General features: G+C 62.9%; 1 protein-coding gene across 5 annotated transcripts in view; it reads right to left on the bottom strand.

Annotated features, from left to right (window-relative positions):
* PRDM16 (PR/SET domain 16) overlaps positions 1–15,985 on the bottom strand; it is a 297,726-nt gene that overhangs the window by 188,319 nt on the left and 93,422 nt on the right. For 4 of the 5 annotated variants that reach the window (XM_059135646.1, XM_059135645.1, XM_059135644.1 and 1 more), the window contains exon 2: positions 12,170–12,519. The exons of the other annotated variant lie outside the window; for it this stretch is intronic. In XM_059135646.1, coding sequence (XP_058991629.1) covers positions 12,170–12,519 — 350 coding nt within the window. The remainder of the gene's footprint in view (positions 1–12,169; positions 12,520–15,985) is intronic. 5 annotated transcript variants of the gene reach the window in all.

Below are 15,985 nucleotides of genomic sequence, written 5' to 3'. Positions count from 1 at the left end.
AGAACACGGCCTGATGTGGAAACAGGTTCATTGCAGAAGTAACGAGTGGAGATGAGGTCCCACGGGGGTGGGGTGGGTCCGAGTCCAACGTGACAGGCGCCCCCAGAGAAGGGACACCGTGCACACCCCCGATGGCACGCACGAATGAAGCCGGAGATCGTGCGGCGGTGACTCTACACACCAAGAGGTCCTAGGCAGCCACCGCGCTCTGGGGGGTGTGGGGCAGGTCCCACAGAGAAGGGCCCGGGAACAGGGCAGACCCCTCACTGGGGGCGGGAGCCACTCTCCTCGCTGTCTGTCCGCTGTACCGTGTTCCAGAACCTTCCGTCACAGGCTCCTTTCCCCTCAGGTGTTCCGTTCAGAAAGCACCGCAGTAGGGAGGCTCACCAAGACCGTTTGGGCAGCGAAGTCATTTTCACGGACTCAGTCCGGCGCCGGGCCGGGGGCTTGGAACCGTCTGAGGGTCCGCGGCAGGTGTCCTTCTACACAGAGGTCCGGAGAAATGCAGGAAGCAGCCAGGCGCTCGGCTCCAGGGAGGCCGGAGGAGGCTCATGGGAACCTCGGGGTCAGTTGGCCCATCTGGGACAGGATGCGCGCACGGAGAGAGACCACAGCCCCGAGTTCAGCAGTGCACACCCGCGTGGCCTCCGTCCGTCAGAGAAAACTCTCCCCAGATCTTCCGTCCCTGCCTCGCCTCCAAAAGGTTGGCCCATTCAGATGACGGGCCGTGGACGCTTTCGGGGTGACTGGTGTTCAGCCTCTTGCTTTACACACGGGGGACTAAGCCGAATGGGGAACAGCTCGGGTCTCGGCAGCAATCGGAGTCCCAGCCACCGGCCTCTCTCTCCCACGCCGTCTCGGAAAACCCCACAAACTCTCTGATGCTGATGAGGCACAAAGTAGGTTGGTCCCTCGCCTGCTGGGCAGGGTGGCAGCCACAGGGAAGCGCTGTCCTCCTCGACCTCAGCCCCGGAGAGCACCCGGCACGGCTGGACGTGTGGCGTCTGCGTTTATGAACAGGGGCCGCCCGAGCAAGGAGGCTGGAGGGCCTGGGGGTGCCCGTGAGAAGCGAGGACGCAGAGCTGCCGCCTCGGGTTGGGGAGCCAGAGCCCGGTGCCATGGAGGCCACGGGGTCTGAAGGGCCTCCTGCTTCGGGGATCCCAGTCCTTCGTGTATGTTCAGTCCTGAGTAGGAGTCAACAAAGACAAGACAATCCAAGACAGACAGGCAGGGGGTCAGTCCGGACAGACGGACCCTAAGGGGCCGGGAGTTCTGGGTTCCTTTCTGAGGCTGTGCGCGCCTCGCTCCTGCAGCCGGCGATGGCTCTGGGCTTCAGCTGGTGGCCTGGCCGGAGGGCTCCTGGAGTGACACACATTTGGCCGACGCGAGGGGCCTGGGGCCTGTGACGGGGCTGGAGGGATAAGAGCAGAGACCACTACCCTCGGGTCTTGCAAGGCACCCAGAGCCTCTGCGCCCCATGGCCAGCCAGCCCACGCTGCCACAGTTGGTGTGGATGCCCTGGGCCTGAGCGGTGGAGTGCAGACCTCGTTGGGGACTGTCCCACGGGCCACATGACTCCTGGGAGAGCAGGAGATGCCCTTGGGGCCATGGGCAGGCTGGTGCCTAGACCGGCGGAGGTTGGTCTGCACAGACCGGAGATGCCCCCTTGGCTGCCGAGCGGCACGTCACTGTCCCTGGATGGCCTTCTGGGTCGGCTCGGTGACAGTCACCCCGTACCCCACAACAGTGGCGACCGCGCAGACGAGGGAAACCGTGCCTCCTTCCACGGGGCAGCTCCAGTGATGATGACAATGGAGCCGGATGCCGTTGTCAAGTGCAGAACACATCTCTCTTCCACCCCCTCCGGCCCGCGTGAGGGCACAGCGCCCCAGGGCCCCCCTCCACAGAGGGACACGAGTCACCGAGGGCGGCTGCCTTCCCAGGGGTCGTCACCCAGGCTGGGATGTGACCCTGCATCTTCTTGCAGGCCCGACCCCACGCTTCTCTCCCCGACGCCGCTGTCTCTCCCCGCACAGGTCTCCTGGCACGGGGCTTGAGGTCGGTGCCACGTGCGGTGGTGGCCCTTCCTGGGAGGATAGTCAGAGAAACGGAGGTTCAGCGGGTCCTGCAGGATTTCCCGCCCGGACCTCCTGACCAGGCTGGCAGGGCCAACGCACGGCCCCTCAGCTCCCCTGCATGTTTAGGAGCCCTAAGCTCCTGCTTCAGTTCTGAGGTCTCATACTGTCCTTGAGTCTAAAGGGCCACATCCATAGCTGTGTCCCACCACAGGCCAGACCTCGGTGCCGTAAAGAGCTGACCGAGGCTCCCCTTCCCTGAAGCCAGCCCTCACCAGGGACGTCGGTTGTGCGGCTGCGCGACAGAGGGTCCCTGGAAGCCTGGGCCGTCGCCACCGCGAGCTCTCCCTGCTGGAAGGACGAAGACAGAGGTCCCTCGTCAGCTCGGCGGGCAGTCTGACATCACCGCCTACTGCGGGCGCCCCAGAGACGGAGGCCGGAGACTTGCAGCTTCCCCGGGGACAGAAAAAGAGGCGGACAGACGGTGGGGCCGCAGCCCTGAGCCCGCCGGGGGGCCCGAGCTACCTTGGAAAGCTCAGATTGGAGAAGGGGTCACCCAGGGCTCCCCAGGACTGTATGGGGGGGCAGCCTGGGCAGCAGTCGGGGTCCCCAAGGGTGTGACCTCTGGCCTCTCTCCCAGGCGTGAGCCGGGCATGCCACCTCTGGAGCTCTGGGGCTCGGCCCGCTCACGGGACCAAGCGAAACGCCCAGCCAGGCCGGGGAGCGCCCTCTGGGGTTCTTTACACACACGAGGCTTCTTACAAGCTCATCTGGTGGGGTGCTTTTGTGGGAACCAAGTAGCAGGGGCCGGAGCAGCCAGAACCTTCTAGAAAGGGGAAGCACACAGCTCAAAGCGCTGTCTGCGCGTGCTGTCCGCCTGGCCCGACAGGAGGCAGGACGGAGCAGTTGCCGTCCTCCTGGACCTCAGGGGCTAATCCTGGGGGTGCCAGGCCTGGAAGCCGTCCACGCCTTTACTGCTGCTTGCAGTCCGGGTCCCCTCTGGCCCAGAGTGGTGAGGGGAGGCGGCGGAGCCACCCACGGGCCCCGCCCTCTTCCGCAAACACCTGGCCTCGTCTCCCAGGCCAGTCCCTGTGCTCCCCACGGCCATTTCCTGCTTTGGCCCGGACCCGAAGGTGCCCTCAGAAGATGAGGACCGCCAGGCATCCTCCCCCACCCCCCCACCCCCGTCCCCCTCCTGGCAGCCGCCTCCGGGGCCTCCGCCGAGGGCCTGGCTGAAAGGCAGGCTGATGAATTAGTCTAGAGGGAAACAAGGCCGCTCCTACTTGTAAAAGGTCACGGCGACTTTGTTCTGGGTGAGGGTTTATCTCGGCTGCTGCAGGGACAGACAATGCCGCGGGGCTAAACGGCAGAAATCTTAGCTCCTCGTGAAATGACGGTGCTGATAAGCCCGGGGCCGTAGAAAGATCTAAATGGGCAAGGAGTGATGTGGTATCTGGAACACGACCGAGCAGAGATGGCATGTGCAATTAAACTGGGCATCGGCCCAGACGGGGGACGCGCTGTCCGTGAGCCAGACCCAGGTGGCTCCCGCAGAGGGAGGACACGCGGGCTGGACTGCAAAGGCGCCAGGGCACGGCCGCTGGAGCGCTTCCCTGGGACATGGTGACACGCGTGGTGGCTGTCGGGGCCCTGGCAACCCGGAGGACACCCCTGGACACCCGACTCTCCACACCTTTCTTCTGGAGGAGGAGACGCCCCCAGAAACACCGGCGTGAATCCTGAGGACCCACGTTAAAAATCCCTTTTAGGCTGTTTTATTCGCCGTGTTCTGCAGGGTGTGAAAGGCCCAGTGGGCACCGCGTGCAGCACGGCCCCGTGGCTTGCAGATCTGACGCCCGCCCCCACCAAGCTGCGCCCACACTGACCGCCCCCCCAGCCGAGAGCCCATCCTGGGCTGACCGGACCCTTGACTAGGCGAACACAGCCGTGTCGTCATGCGCGGCACCCGGAGGGACGGATGACGCCCGCGCCGCCCTGCGCCAGCCCGAGCGGAGCAGAGTGGGTGCCTACGGGGTCCCTCGGTGGTGTGAGCCTCTGTGCTGACCGCGGTTTGGGCTGAGGCCGAGGTGGCCAGTGACGTGCTGAGAACACATTCCTAACCCAGGGGTGACCGGTCACAGAAATTCTCAACTGGAGAGAAGCTCTGATAAGCAGAGGCCAGGCCTGGCTGGGAGGTTCACGCCCTGGTCCCATGACCCAGGGAGACCTTTTATGGCCTGCGGCGCCTGGGACTGTCGTCCGACCCAGAGGGAGGGAGGCCCCCCGAGGGGCTGGACCCCGGACGGCCAAGGCCACGCTGGGGTTTCCAGGGAGCCCCCCATCCGGCGGCTGTGCACACTGCTCCCTGGGGCCCTGCTGCTGGGGACTGTCTACTGTCTACATATCACTGCTGCCGGTGGCTCCCTGGCAGGTGCATCTCCACCACGGCCTCCTACCCAGGGGTCAGCCCACAGGGGACCACCAGCACCACCTGCGGGCCTGAGTTCTGCCATGGGGGGGCAGGCGAAGGAACTCAACCTCACTGCACATCCCCCTTGGATGGGGGAGCCGTGGCCAGGCCGCCACCCGCTGGGCATGGAGTGTCCACGCGGGCCAGGGGCACAGGGAGGACTTGGCTGAGCCCCCGCTCCTGGGAGGAGCTGGCTACGTGATCTGCGGGGGCACTCGGCAGGGTCCTGAGTCTGACTGCTGACCCCCGTGCCCCGCTACTGTGTGACCCTGTGTGACCTGCCCTGCCAGGGCTTCGGGCTCCCGGCTCCCGTCCATACCGTGAGAGCAAGCACAGTGTTGTCCCCCGTGCTTTCCACACATGGAGCGGTGACTACTGCAGCCACGGGAGGGGTCACGGCCACAGGAGGGGCCCACATGCAGGTGTGAGAGTCCCCGGGAGCCCCTTGCTCATGCTGGTGATGCTGGGCTGGCCAGGTCCCCTGTCTGTCCCCTGCCCCCTTGGTTACCCCACCCCCACTCGGGCCTGACAAGCTCTGTGATTCAGACAGCTTCGGTGCCCCGCTGGCCTCAGGCCTGCAGGAAAGTGTCTGACTGGGGTCCTGGGGGTGAGGAGAGGGAGGCACCTGGAGGCGGGGGCAGGAAATTCAAGGTAAGCCCCCCTTGCCCCAGGACTCGGGTCCAGAAGGGACTTGCCTGAGTGTCTGGGCTGCCATGGTTAGGGTTAGGTTAGGTTAGGTTAACGACCCCATAGGTAGTTAGGGACGCGCTCCTGGGGACTCCCACCAGAATGCTAGCAGATTCACCCCAAATCTGCATTTTGAAAGCTCTGGAGGCTGTTCAGCCCAACACTTTGGGACCCAAGCCCGAGGTGAGCAGGCGAAGCTTGTGCCCCTCTCTGGCCTCTTCCAAACGAGGCCTGGTGTGCAGAGAGGTCCAGGCTGTGCCCCAGAGGCCGACCGGCCGGGCAGGCCCTGCCTTGCAGCTCTGGCCCGGACATGCCTCAGCCCCAGCCGGGCCCCGGGCGCTCGGGGGCCACGGCCGAATCCTGACTCCAAGGTTTCCTCTGGGCTCTGGAGAATGCCCCGTCGTCGGCAGCAGGGCCCTGAGGGGGCCGGCTAACACCGCGCCAGGCCCCCGGCCGCCCACGGAGCTGGGACATGGGATCCCTTTACGAGCGGCAGAATGAGGACGGATGCGTGGACCGCGTGGGCACAGCGCGGGTGCCAGGGACTGTGAGCCGCCCCTGCGCGGTAAGCCTGGGCTGGCCTCCCCGTCCTGCCCAGCACAGAGGCACTGGGGGCTTTGTCACCTTCTCTCCACATACCGTCCCCTATTTTCCTGGAGGAGAGACAGACAGGAGGGGGTGACCACGCTCAGCTCTCCGGTCGGGGCCTTCCGAGCCGGCGGGAAAGGGCTGAGCCAGGGCCCCCTGGGAACGGGCTGCTGAGCAGAGCAGAGGGGAAGCTGGCCTGTCCCCCGCACCGTCTTCCGACGGTGCATCAGGCTTTTCCACGGCGCTGCCTCCCAAGCGGGCCTGTCCAGAGCAGGGATGGGGCTGGTTGTCGCTGTGTGTGAGCGAGAGAGATGCACAGGGTAAAATACCATTTAAGAAGTTGGTATTCGGGACGTCTCTCAAATATGAAAAGAAAATATTTATTTCCTTTTTCGCTTGTGAATCAGAATGCTCTATTTAAAGAAAGTACCCTCTGCGGGTCCTGTGGCTGAGTTATTACCCCTTAAGGAAGTAAGGAGAGCGCTATCAGGGAGGTATTCTGAGTCACTCTCTCCCCTTTCTTCTGAGATTCCTTCTATACCCGCGCCGCGGAGCTGGGCCTAAGATAGTGCAGGATCCCATGGCATTCTTGGGCTGGAAACGTCTGGACCCGATGTTACGGTGCTCGGGTGACGGCAGGGGGTGTGGGCTGAGCGGCTCCCAGAGAGCAGGGAGTCCGTGAGTGGGGTTCTGGGCGCACACCAAGGCCAGCCCCGTTCCCACGGGGTGTGGTCCCTCGGATCCAGACACCCATTGGCCCAGGGACGTGCACCGAAGGCATGGCTGTCTGGGTGCTGTTTGCGAGCGTCGACAGAGCCACAGGCTTATGACTTCCAGGGCATACGGTGTGTCTCCTAAGCACATTCAGAAAGTCATCAGGGGGAACGTCACCCCGCATGTAACCCTGCCCAAAATAAAACTCCAGGCCGCCCAGACGTCGAGTAGAAAGCAGCAGGGGTGAGTCGGTGCCCAACAGAGGACAGCACAGCAGGGAGTTTCTGACACTCCTGGGACCGGGGGCGGGGTGCTGTGCCCAGCGGTCCCCAGTGCGCTGAGAGAAAGGACGGCCAAGACTCGGGGCCGAGAATACCAGGATCAAATACTTAACCCGTGAGCTGTCAGAGCGGCAGGAAGCCACAGAGCAGAGCCCGCACCATGTGGGCAGCCACCCCCCTTCCGGGGCCCACGCGGCCATGGCTCTTACCCCATGGCCCGGATGACAAGAGAAACACGCAGTGGGACGGTCTGCAAGCCATCCCAGCACAGCACGAGAGCCGCTCAGCGGAGGTTCAGGCACGGGGGCCCGTGTGGGCCGCAGGGAGCCTGGATGCCTCCCCTGGTGGGTGGGGGTGGCCCCGAAGGAGAGCCTATCTCGGGGCAGCAGCGGGCGGCGTCCGCTCAGTACCTACGCGCCCTCAACGGCCCGTGCTCAGTGTCACGTCCCACACCTTTCCAGACCCCCACAGACTGAGCACGCTGGGTGACGGGGAGGCGGTTTCTGGAGACCCTCTGTCTGCCAGAGCCGCCAGCTCCAGGCGGGGTGGACCGCATACCTCCTGCCCGCGGAGGCCGGAAGCCCAGTCCAGGGTTTTCAGCAAAATCCAAAGGTGTGTGTGCGTGCGCATGTGGGTGTGGATGTGTGTGCGTGAGTGTGTACATGTGTGTCTGTGTGCGTGTGTGTCTGTGTGCATTTGTGTCTGTCTGAAGGTGCACATGCTCAGGCACTTGTGTGCGTGTGCAAGTATGCATGTGTGTGCATACGTACACGTGTGTGCGTGTGTATCTGCAGCCGCATACGCGTGTCTATGTGCATGTGTCTGTGCGTGTGTGTCTGTGTGTGTGTGCATATGCAGTGGGGGTGCACATGCACACCCACACGTGACCACGCGGACGCAGGTCTGCGTTGGTAGCTGAGCGTGCAGCGGTGAGGCAAAGGTGTCTGAGACGAAGGGGTGCCCGGGAAGGAGAAGGAAGAGAGGTTCCCGCTGAGACCCTGGATCAGAGGAGGAAGAGGAGGCCACAGGTCGGGGCCAGATGGCTGTAGCCCTGGAGGGTCTGTGTGACATCCCAGCATGCCTGGCTGGATGAGTGAGAAGCCAGGGCGTGGAGGTCGGGTACCCCAGGACTCCTAGCCCCCAGCCTGGGCGGCCGGGGGAGCTTCCCGAGTCCTGGGAGAAACTAGTTCTCTGCTCTAGTGTGTGCCCCTAGCGCCTTGGAGAGACTCCATCCTGGCAATGTGAGAGGCTGGACGGTCACCACCGTGGACAGCCCGGCGCACCAGGCTTCATCGCCAGCCTGCACCCTGAACCACAGTCAGCCTCCAAACTTCTCATCTGAAGGATGCTCAGCGGCTACCTCGGAAAAGAAAGCGTTGCTTTTCTAAAATGCATGTCGGTGGACAAGCATGGATAGACAGAGAGGCAGCTTCCTCAGAGCCCCAGTCCTGTCTCCAAGGGTGCGTGTTCTGGACCATAACATACCCTTAAATGTACAGAAGTTTCTCAGCATCCAAGAGTGCAGAGCTGGGCCATAGGTAGCCTGGCATCTCTGGGTGTCCCGGCAGCCCTTCGTCCGCGGGGCCTGGGGGTTCTTGGAGGAAGGGTCTCGCTCTGCGATGGAACAGCAGCAGTCACGGCAGCCTGAGGCTTTGGGGCTGATCCCGCCTGTGACCCCAGACCTTCCTCTATGGCCTGGCCCAGAAACAGCCCGTTTGTTGATTGAACAAACGAACACACACATTATTATTCAGACATGAAAGCCAAGGAATGAGGTCATCTACTTGAGTGAACTCTGCAGATAAATGAAACCCCATCGAGTCACGTGAGCCTCTCAAACAGGGGCAGACCATTCACTCAGCAGCCGATATCAGAAGACCCGGTCCAGGCCAGGCCACGTTCTGGGCGCCGGAGAAGCTGCCCTCAGCCGTCTCTCCGGGGCAGACGCACCCTCGAGGAGGAGGCACACCGAGTGCGGGCACTGTTGGCGCGAAAAGGCTCCTCCCCGCCTGGTCCCGCACGATGTTGCCCACCTGCCGCGGCACGGAGCCCGGTCTGGTGGCGTGACGGAGGAGCCCGCTCTTAATTAGCAAAATAAGCAGCACGATGAAAAATGTCATGATTTATTCAACAAATGATCAAAATCATTGTTTTTTCAGACCCTGAGGCAATCAAACGCAATCACGGGGTGATTTATTCTGGGCAGAGCGAGCGGTGGCCGCGTCAGCCAGCAGCTGCATCTGAGCAGAGAGAGGCCGGGAGCTCGGGTACCTCCCCAGGCGGGGCTCAGACCGCCACGCTCTGAGATGGGTCCTGGGGGGCCGTGGCTCACAGCCCACTCTCCCCCACCGGCTGCAGGGCTGGCCAGTCTGGGGCGCAGGGGACCCGCCCGATGTGGGAGTCACCTCCTGGCATGCCGCGAAGCCCGGAGGAGAAGGGAGGTTCAGAGTCACACGCTGTCTGACGCACACGTGGGAGGGAGAAGCCGCGTGCGGACGGTGGGAAAGACACACGACGAGCAAACAACACTACGAAACGAGAAGAGAAAACTGGACAGTTTTCCGGACGGGTCCAGAACAAGAATTTTGCTCCCAGGGTAGAAAGAAAATTGTGTCCAGGGTGTCCCCCAGTGACGGTGAGAATAGTCCATTAGACTTTGATTTTAAGCCAGCGTCTGGCTTCTCCCTCCCACGCTGCGCCCCCAGACCCAGCCCTCCCCGCCGCACACCTGCCCTCCCGGCCACGGCCCCGCCGCCGCCCGCCCTCGGGGTGCAGACCGTCCCCGGCTCTCCGCGGTCTCCTCTGCCATCCTTGTTAAGTGTCATCACCATCAATCTTTCTCAGCAAATGAATACTCCGTCAACTGCGGTGAAATCAAATAGCCCTGATTTATACTTAATTAGCAGTGTGAGTGTGACCAGTTAGACATCCGACGCGCGGTGGGTCCCAAGATGACGTGTGCTCCCGCGCTGACCCTGGGCCCCGCCTCCGACGGTCCGGGGCCCGTCCCCTGCTGATGCGACGCTTCAGCACCAAGGTTCTCCACCTCCCAGTGCCTTGCGAGTGCACCATGAGCCCAAGGGGGCATCTCCACGGGACGGCAGCCCCGGCGTCTGCCGCAGTCCGAGCGCCTTGTTAGCATTCATGACTCGAGGCTCCCCGGAGGCCTCTTTCCTGTCTAGAGTCACAGAAAGACCCAGGATTCCCCGCCCCAGGCTCAGACCCTGTTTGCAAAGGCAAGGACAGAGCCTTACTGAAGGGGCAGCTGAGCCACCGGTCCGACGGAGGAAGGCACAAAACAACGGGAAATCACAGTCACATGGGGACACATGGGAAATCCATCAGGATGCTCCCTTATGAGGGACAAACAGTTGGTTTTCCCGCCCCAAAGACCCAAACTGAGGTCCGAGGGATCCAGAAGAAACCGCCTGGACGTATTTATTTCAGGCACGAGTGGGTCTGCTCTGAGTTTTCAGGGTGCGCGCCTCCTCCCCTCTCTCCTGCATCTGGGGAGGCAGAGGGTTCCCGAAAATTCCGCCATCCGTCCTAGGTCGCCAGGACAACCCACACGGCTGCTGGGACCCCGCGTGACGGAAGGCCACAAAGCCCCAGGCGGGTCCCAGAGGCAGGTCACCGGCGCCCGAGCTTGCACGGAAAACAAGGTCAGCCGAGATAGCTTCGGGGTGTGTCAGGAACACTGTTTGAGGACGTGGGGTTGTGGGCAAATAGTCCTAAGTGCCAGCATGAAAGGCGGCTGTCGGGGCACAGGCACGGAACAAAGCCGGCTGCGGACCGGGCAGCAGGAGAAGGCTCCCTCCCGCAGAGAACGAAGCGGAAGTCAACAGGCAGACCCTCACGGCAGCGGTACCAGGCCACGCACGGAGCGAGCAGAAGCGATACGGGCCGTTTCTTTAGCAAAAGAGCAAACAGAAACGTGTACCAGAGCAGACAAGGGCGAAATGGCTTCACGGTCACCCGGAGCGCCCCCTGCGGGGTTCAGGTGCCCTGTGCCCTCCACAGGCCGCCTGCCAGTTAAGCCGGGCACGTCTCTCCAAGCCGCTCCGACAAACCCCGAAGCCCGGCTCCCAAGCAGCCAGGTGGGGAGGACAGAGCAGGCCGAGTCTGCAAATGTCTCCTTGTACCCTGGGGGGTGACCCCGGGAGCGGCGAAAGAGCCACGTGCCCACAGAGACATGGGATCTCCAACTCCCTCGCTACCTACCACACCCTGCTCCCAGGCCCCTGGCTGGTCTGCTCTGAAGGGGAGCCCGACCTTGAGCGGCACACCCCTATGTGCTGCCTCCAGACAGCAGGGGCGCCCTGGCCTTCACCCCTGGGGTGTGGGGTGTCCCATCCCTTCATCCATATGGTCAAGCCACTTCTCATTTAAACCTTCAAAACCCTGGACTTTCGGCGGGTGCCCCCTGTCGCCGGCGTCCACACCCTGTGTGCCACCAGGGCCACACCCGCCCGCCACACCGGGCCCTCTTCCCTCCGTGGACTCTTCCTAGTGCTTTCCTAGAGCAGAACTCCGGCAAGTGCTTTTGGAAGCTGTGAAACCCCCAGGAGGAATCGGGGTTTCTGCCTTTTCCGCCCGGGCAGGGCACCTGCCAGAAACACCACGGAGCACGGGCTGTGCAAGGCCGGCAGAGCAGCCCGGGCTGGCGGGGAGAACACTTCATGGGGCCTGTGGTCCCCATGACGATGGCTCGCAAGACCCCCAAGCCCTCGAGGGATGCTTCTGGGGATGGCGGCACCCCTCACCTAATAGGCCCCTCTCCTGACCGCACACGGGCTCCAGAGCCGTCCCCAGGCCAGGCTGGCAGGGAGCTCTCAGCCACAGGAGGCCTGCCTGGGCAGCAGGAGACTCGTTCTCCTACTTCTGGGAAGGGGCTTCCTCTTAGAGAGCTGGCTGACCGGGGTCCGGGGGGGCAGGGGCCACCGGGCATGTTCTACGAGCCCCCCCCCCCCCATCTGCAGGAGCGTTCCCTAGAGTAGAGACTCTGGTTCGGGGACATTCCATTAATCTGCGCGGTTCTGCAGACTACAGTCTGAGCACCTAAGACCCAGACGGGGAGCACGGGTGTTTCAAGACATGAGCTCATTAAAGACACATTTCCGGAAGGAGAGCAGACCGAGCCTATGGGAGCTGCCGGGCGCCCACGAGGACCGCCGATGTCTGCCGAGTCGCGTCATACAAGCTGCAGGACCAAATAAGCCTGGGAAATGTGACATTCGAGCGCTCTCTCCGAGCGAGCCTCCTGCCTCGGGCGGCCCTGCTCAGCCCGGCTTTATAAATAGACGGACCACAAGACAAATGGCCGTGATCAATCACGTCCACACGGGAATGCTCACCTCCCATCCAAAGTCCGCTTCCTTCCACGTGGCCCGGGGTGCCCCCATGTAAGGGCCAAACCTCGCCCCGATCTCCATCCTCTTCTTGGCCCAGATCCCCAGGCCGGCCCCTGGGATGGAGGACTCGCGGAGCTCCACGTCTGGCGGGATGGGGATGTCCTCGGGAATGTAGACGGGGGCTTCGTACGGTGAGCCCTCCTTGGGGGTGAAGTCCTCGCTGGTGGGGAAGGGAGACGGCGGCCCCATGGGGATGGGGGACACCACGCTGTCCTCCGTCTCGTACTCCGCGCTCTCGCCGGCCAGCAGGTCCGGGTCGGGCTCATGCATGTTATTTACAATGTCGCCGTCACCTGAAGGAGACAAGGCAGCGTCAAGCTCTGCGGCTCGCCCTCCCCCGTGCGTGACCCGCAGGGACCATCTGGGACACGGGTCAGGATGGGGACTGAGGGTGCCGACCGCCACCCCCCACCCAGGAGACATCCCTTTGCTCCGTGCTCCAGGGACCTGGGGAAGCGGGTTCAGAAAGCCCACAGAGTTGTGCCGCTCTGCGAGCCTCACGCAGCCCCCGAGGACCCGTCCGCCCCGTCTGCCGTGCGTCCGGGAACAGTGGGGAAGGCCACTGCCGAGGGCGCCCAACCTAGAGCTGCTAGTGAACACGTCTTTCCAGAACATTCCAGTTTGTGTCTGGCCCTGAACATGAGGGGTCGGGGACCTGTCTCGGGTTCTTGGGAGGACTCAGAATTTGGATCCGCATGAAATCTGCTCCAACACCTGGGCAGCTCGGGGTGTCTTGGTGGGGCCAGGGGCCCTGGGGATGGGTTCCTGGGCTCCTGATGACCTAAAGCCAGTCAAGGCAGAGGTCAGCTGGGGTCACAAATGTGGGGCTCATGGGGATGCAGTTCCCTAGGTCTGACGTCTGGTGCGGGCCTCTCTTTGGGGTCTGTCCTAGGAGACAGTTGGTGCTGAGATGCTGCTCCCCGGACGTGCACCAGGCCTGCGGCACCGAGACCGCGAGCTGTGGGCCGAGGAAGGAATAGGGACAGCGAGGAGTGGCCGGTTCGCCGGGAAAGCAGCTCTGCCCGAGGGAGGGGGAGCAGGGCTCCGACGGCTGAGGGTCTGTAGCAGTATGTCTGGAGGCCCCAAGCGCACGATGAGCCCGTGTCCATCCGCAAACAGATAAACGGACATGTCTGTCCACACGGTCGATGGCTACTCGCCACAGAAGGGACAGAGTGCCGACACCCCCTTTCCCTCGCTGTGGCATGGAAGCACTTGGAAAACATGACGTTCCATGAAGGGCCCCAGCACGGAGGCCCACGCGGCACACTCCGTTCACAGGAAGTGTCCAGAGAGGGCACATGCATGAGATGGACCTCATGGCAGTGGCTGCCGGGGCCTGGGAGGCAGGGGCCCTGGGAGCGACTGAGTATCGGGCACGGGGTCTCCTTTGGGGAAGGAAAAGTTCCAGATGGAGAGGGAGGTGCTGCTCGCCCACGCGGGTGACCGCGCGATGAGCGGTCTGTTCAAAAGCCGAACTTGAATATCACAGGAACGTGGATTGTCCCTCACAGATGTGGGGAGGTCTGCAGAGGGTGCGCACCGACCGGCCTGGACCTTTCTGCCCAAGTCCCTTGTGCGCTGGCCTGAGACCCTGGGAGTCCCAGGCTCCCTGCCTGGAGCCCCTCACCAACCCCCCCAAGCACGGCTGCGGAACAGAAGTCCCCTGGGACCGGGCACACTCGAGCACAGGACAAGTGACTTCAGAGTCCTCACGCCTGTGGCAAACAGATCCGCTAAGAAGTAAAATGTTTTCTTTCAAAAGATACCAAAGTCTTAAAAACAAACAAACAAACAAAAAAAACAATCCTGGGGCTAAGACTCTTGAATGCAGCCGCTTTCACAGAAGCGGTGACTATGTTTCAAGAGGCCAACGGTTCCCTTCTCGTGGACTCGCAAGTCCCTTTCAAAAATGCAGCAACCGAAGGGCTGCTACGGCTCCCTCTGCCAGGAAGACCCAACTCGTGAGGTTTGAAAGGGGCCCCCATGTACCTCCCCGGCGACTGTGCGGAGCATGGAGGCCAACTGGGGGGTCGTTAACGTGCCGCCTCCTGACCTGGGAGCAGTGAGTGCACGAGGCTCACACCCAGAATCCGGCGCGGAGCCCCCCTTCCCGTGCACCTGGCAGGGGGATGCCTTGGCCTCCCAGGACAAGGAGGGTCCGCCAGGGCAGAAAATGCGGAGCGGCCCCTCCTCTGCGTATTCCTCTCAGGGCTCTTCGGGCTCCTTCCCCCGCCCCCGCGTTTGAATTTTACTTCCCAAAACTCCTCACCTACTGGAGGAAAACCAAGGCTTTAAGGGCATGTTTAATTTACTGGCCGAGCAAACAGTATAGGAGAGAAAGGTGGTGTTTCCTGCCGATTAAAGGCAGGCCGCGCACGGCTGGCCTCCCACCCCCGGCGGGCACGGGGGTTAAGTGATTGCCCGAAGCCTCCCGGAGAAGCCAGGTCTCCATTCACGGCCCCTACCGTTGGGGGGGTTTCTTCCTTCACAGGTGGGGCTCGGAGACCTCATCAGTGTGCGGCAGGCACTGGAGAAAATGAGGTACAGCCAACAGCCCCAGGCCTGGGGAAAGCCCCAAGCTGCTCGGGGCTGCCCGAGCCTTCCCGGCGGACCCGCACACATCCCCGGCTCCCACGGCCCCTGAGCCACTGCAGAGGTGGGACCGAAAGCGCTGAGCTCCAGCCGGGAGCCCCTGTGCCCTGGCGAGGTGGGTGTGGACAGGAAGTGGACACCAGCTCCCCCAGGCCCGCAGGGCCGCCGGCACGCTCTCGGAAGTCGGGGTGCAGAGCCAAAAACGGGAGCTTTTATGACTTTGGAAACAGATGCTGTGCAGTCGCGTTGTTTACGTGTTGGAGAGCTGAAGTCCTTTGTTTGGGTTTTGCAGTAATTTCAGGCTAAGAGTTCATGACTGAGTCCATCTTCCCAAAAAATTCTCTTGGGAGACTTACTAAAAAAATCATAAAAGCAGGGAGGCGAGGGGAGGGAGCCTGGAGCCGGTTAGCCCGCAGAGCCTTCCCAAGCCGTGGCCACGGGGCACCTGCTGCAGGTCAGGGTCCCCACCAGGTCGCTGAGCTCCTGGGAACGTCATGCTGAAACCCCGTCCGGAAGCCGATCACGAGCCAGACATTCTGTCTCGGGAAATGGGTCAGAGAAGTGAAGAAACCCAGCCGCTCCCTGGGTCTGGACCACACCAGCCGGGAGCTAGCCTACCCTCCATCCCAACCTGTCCTTGGTCCCACCCCGAACCCTGAGTTTGCGACTTGGTGTCTTCCAGCCCCACAGTGGGAGCTGTGTCCCCCTCCTGTCCGAATGGTAGCGAAGAACCCCGGCTCGGAAGCACCTCCCCATCTAAACATCAAAGCAGCAGCTGGCTGTTGGTTTCTGGAGAGAGAGACGACCCCATCAGGACCGTACGCAGCCGGCCAGTCCCTCCCAGGCTGTCCCTGGCCTTGGCAGCAGAAGCAGCACCTGGGGGTGGGCAGCGATCAGCCGTATGAAGACCACCGGCCCCGGAAGCCGCGGCTCCTCCTGCTCTTACACGGGGTGGGTGTGACGAGGAGGACCCTGGAGCCCTGCCCTGGGCTGGCGGGGGCGGAGGCACTTCCTCTGGGTCTGTATGTGGTTGGCTCCAGTCCCCCCTGTCCTGTGTCCCCAGGAGAAGGCCTGAAACCTGCGGGAACCTCGGGCAGAGGCACTGCGCCGGATGGGGGTCAGCGGGGCCGAGGTCTGGTGGGGGAGTGCGGTGGGCGGCTCTGT

Source organism: Mustela lutreola, chromosome 10, assembly GCF_030435805.1.
Source record: "Mustela lutreola isolate mMusLut2 chromosome 10, mMusLut2.pri, whole genome shotgun sequence".
NCBI lineage: Eukaryota > Metazoa > Chordata > Mammalia > Carnivora > Mustelidae > Mustela > Mustela lutreola.
The sequence above is the reverse complement of the archived record's forward strand: the minus strand, read 5'-3'. Positions and strand labels throughout refer to the sequence as shown.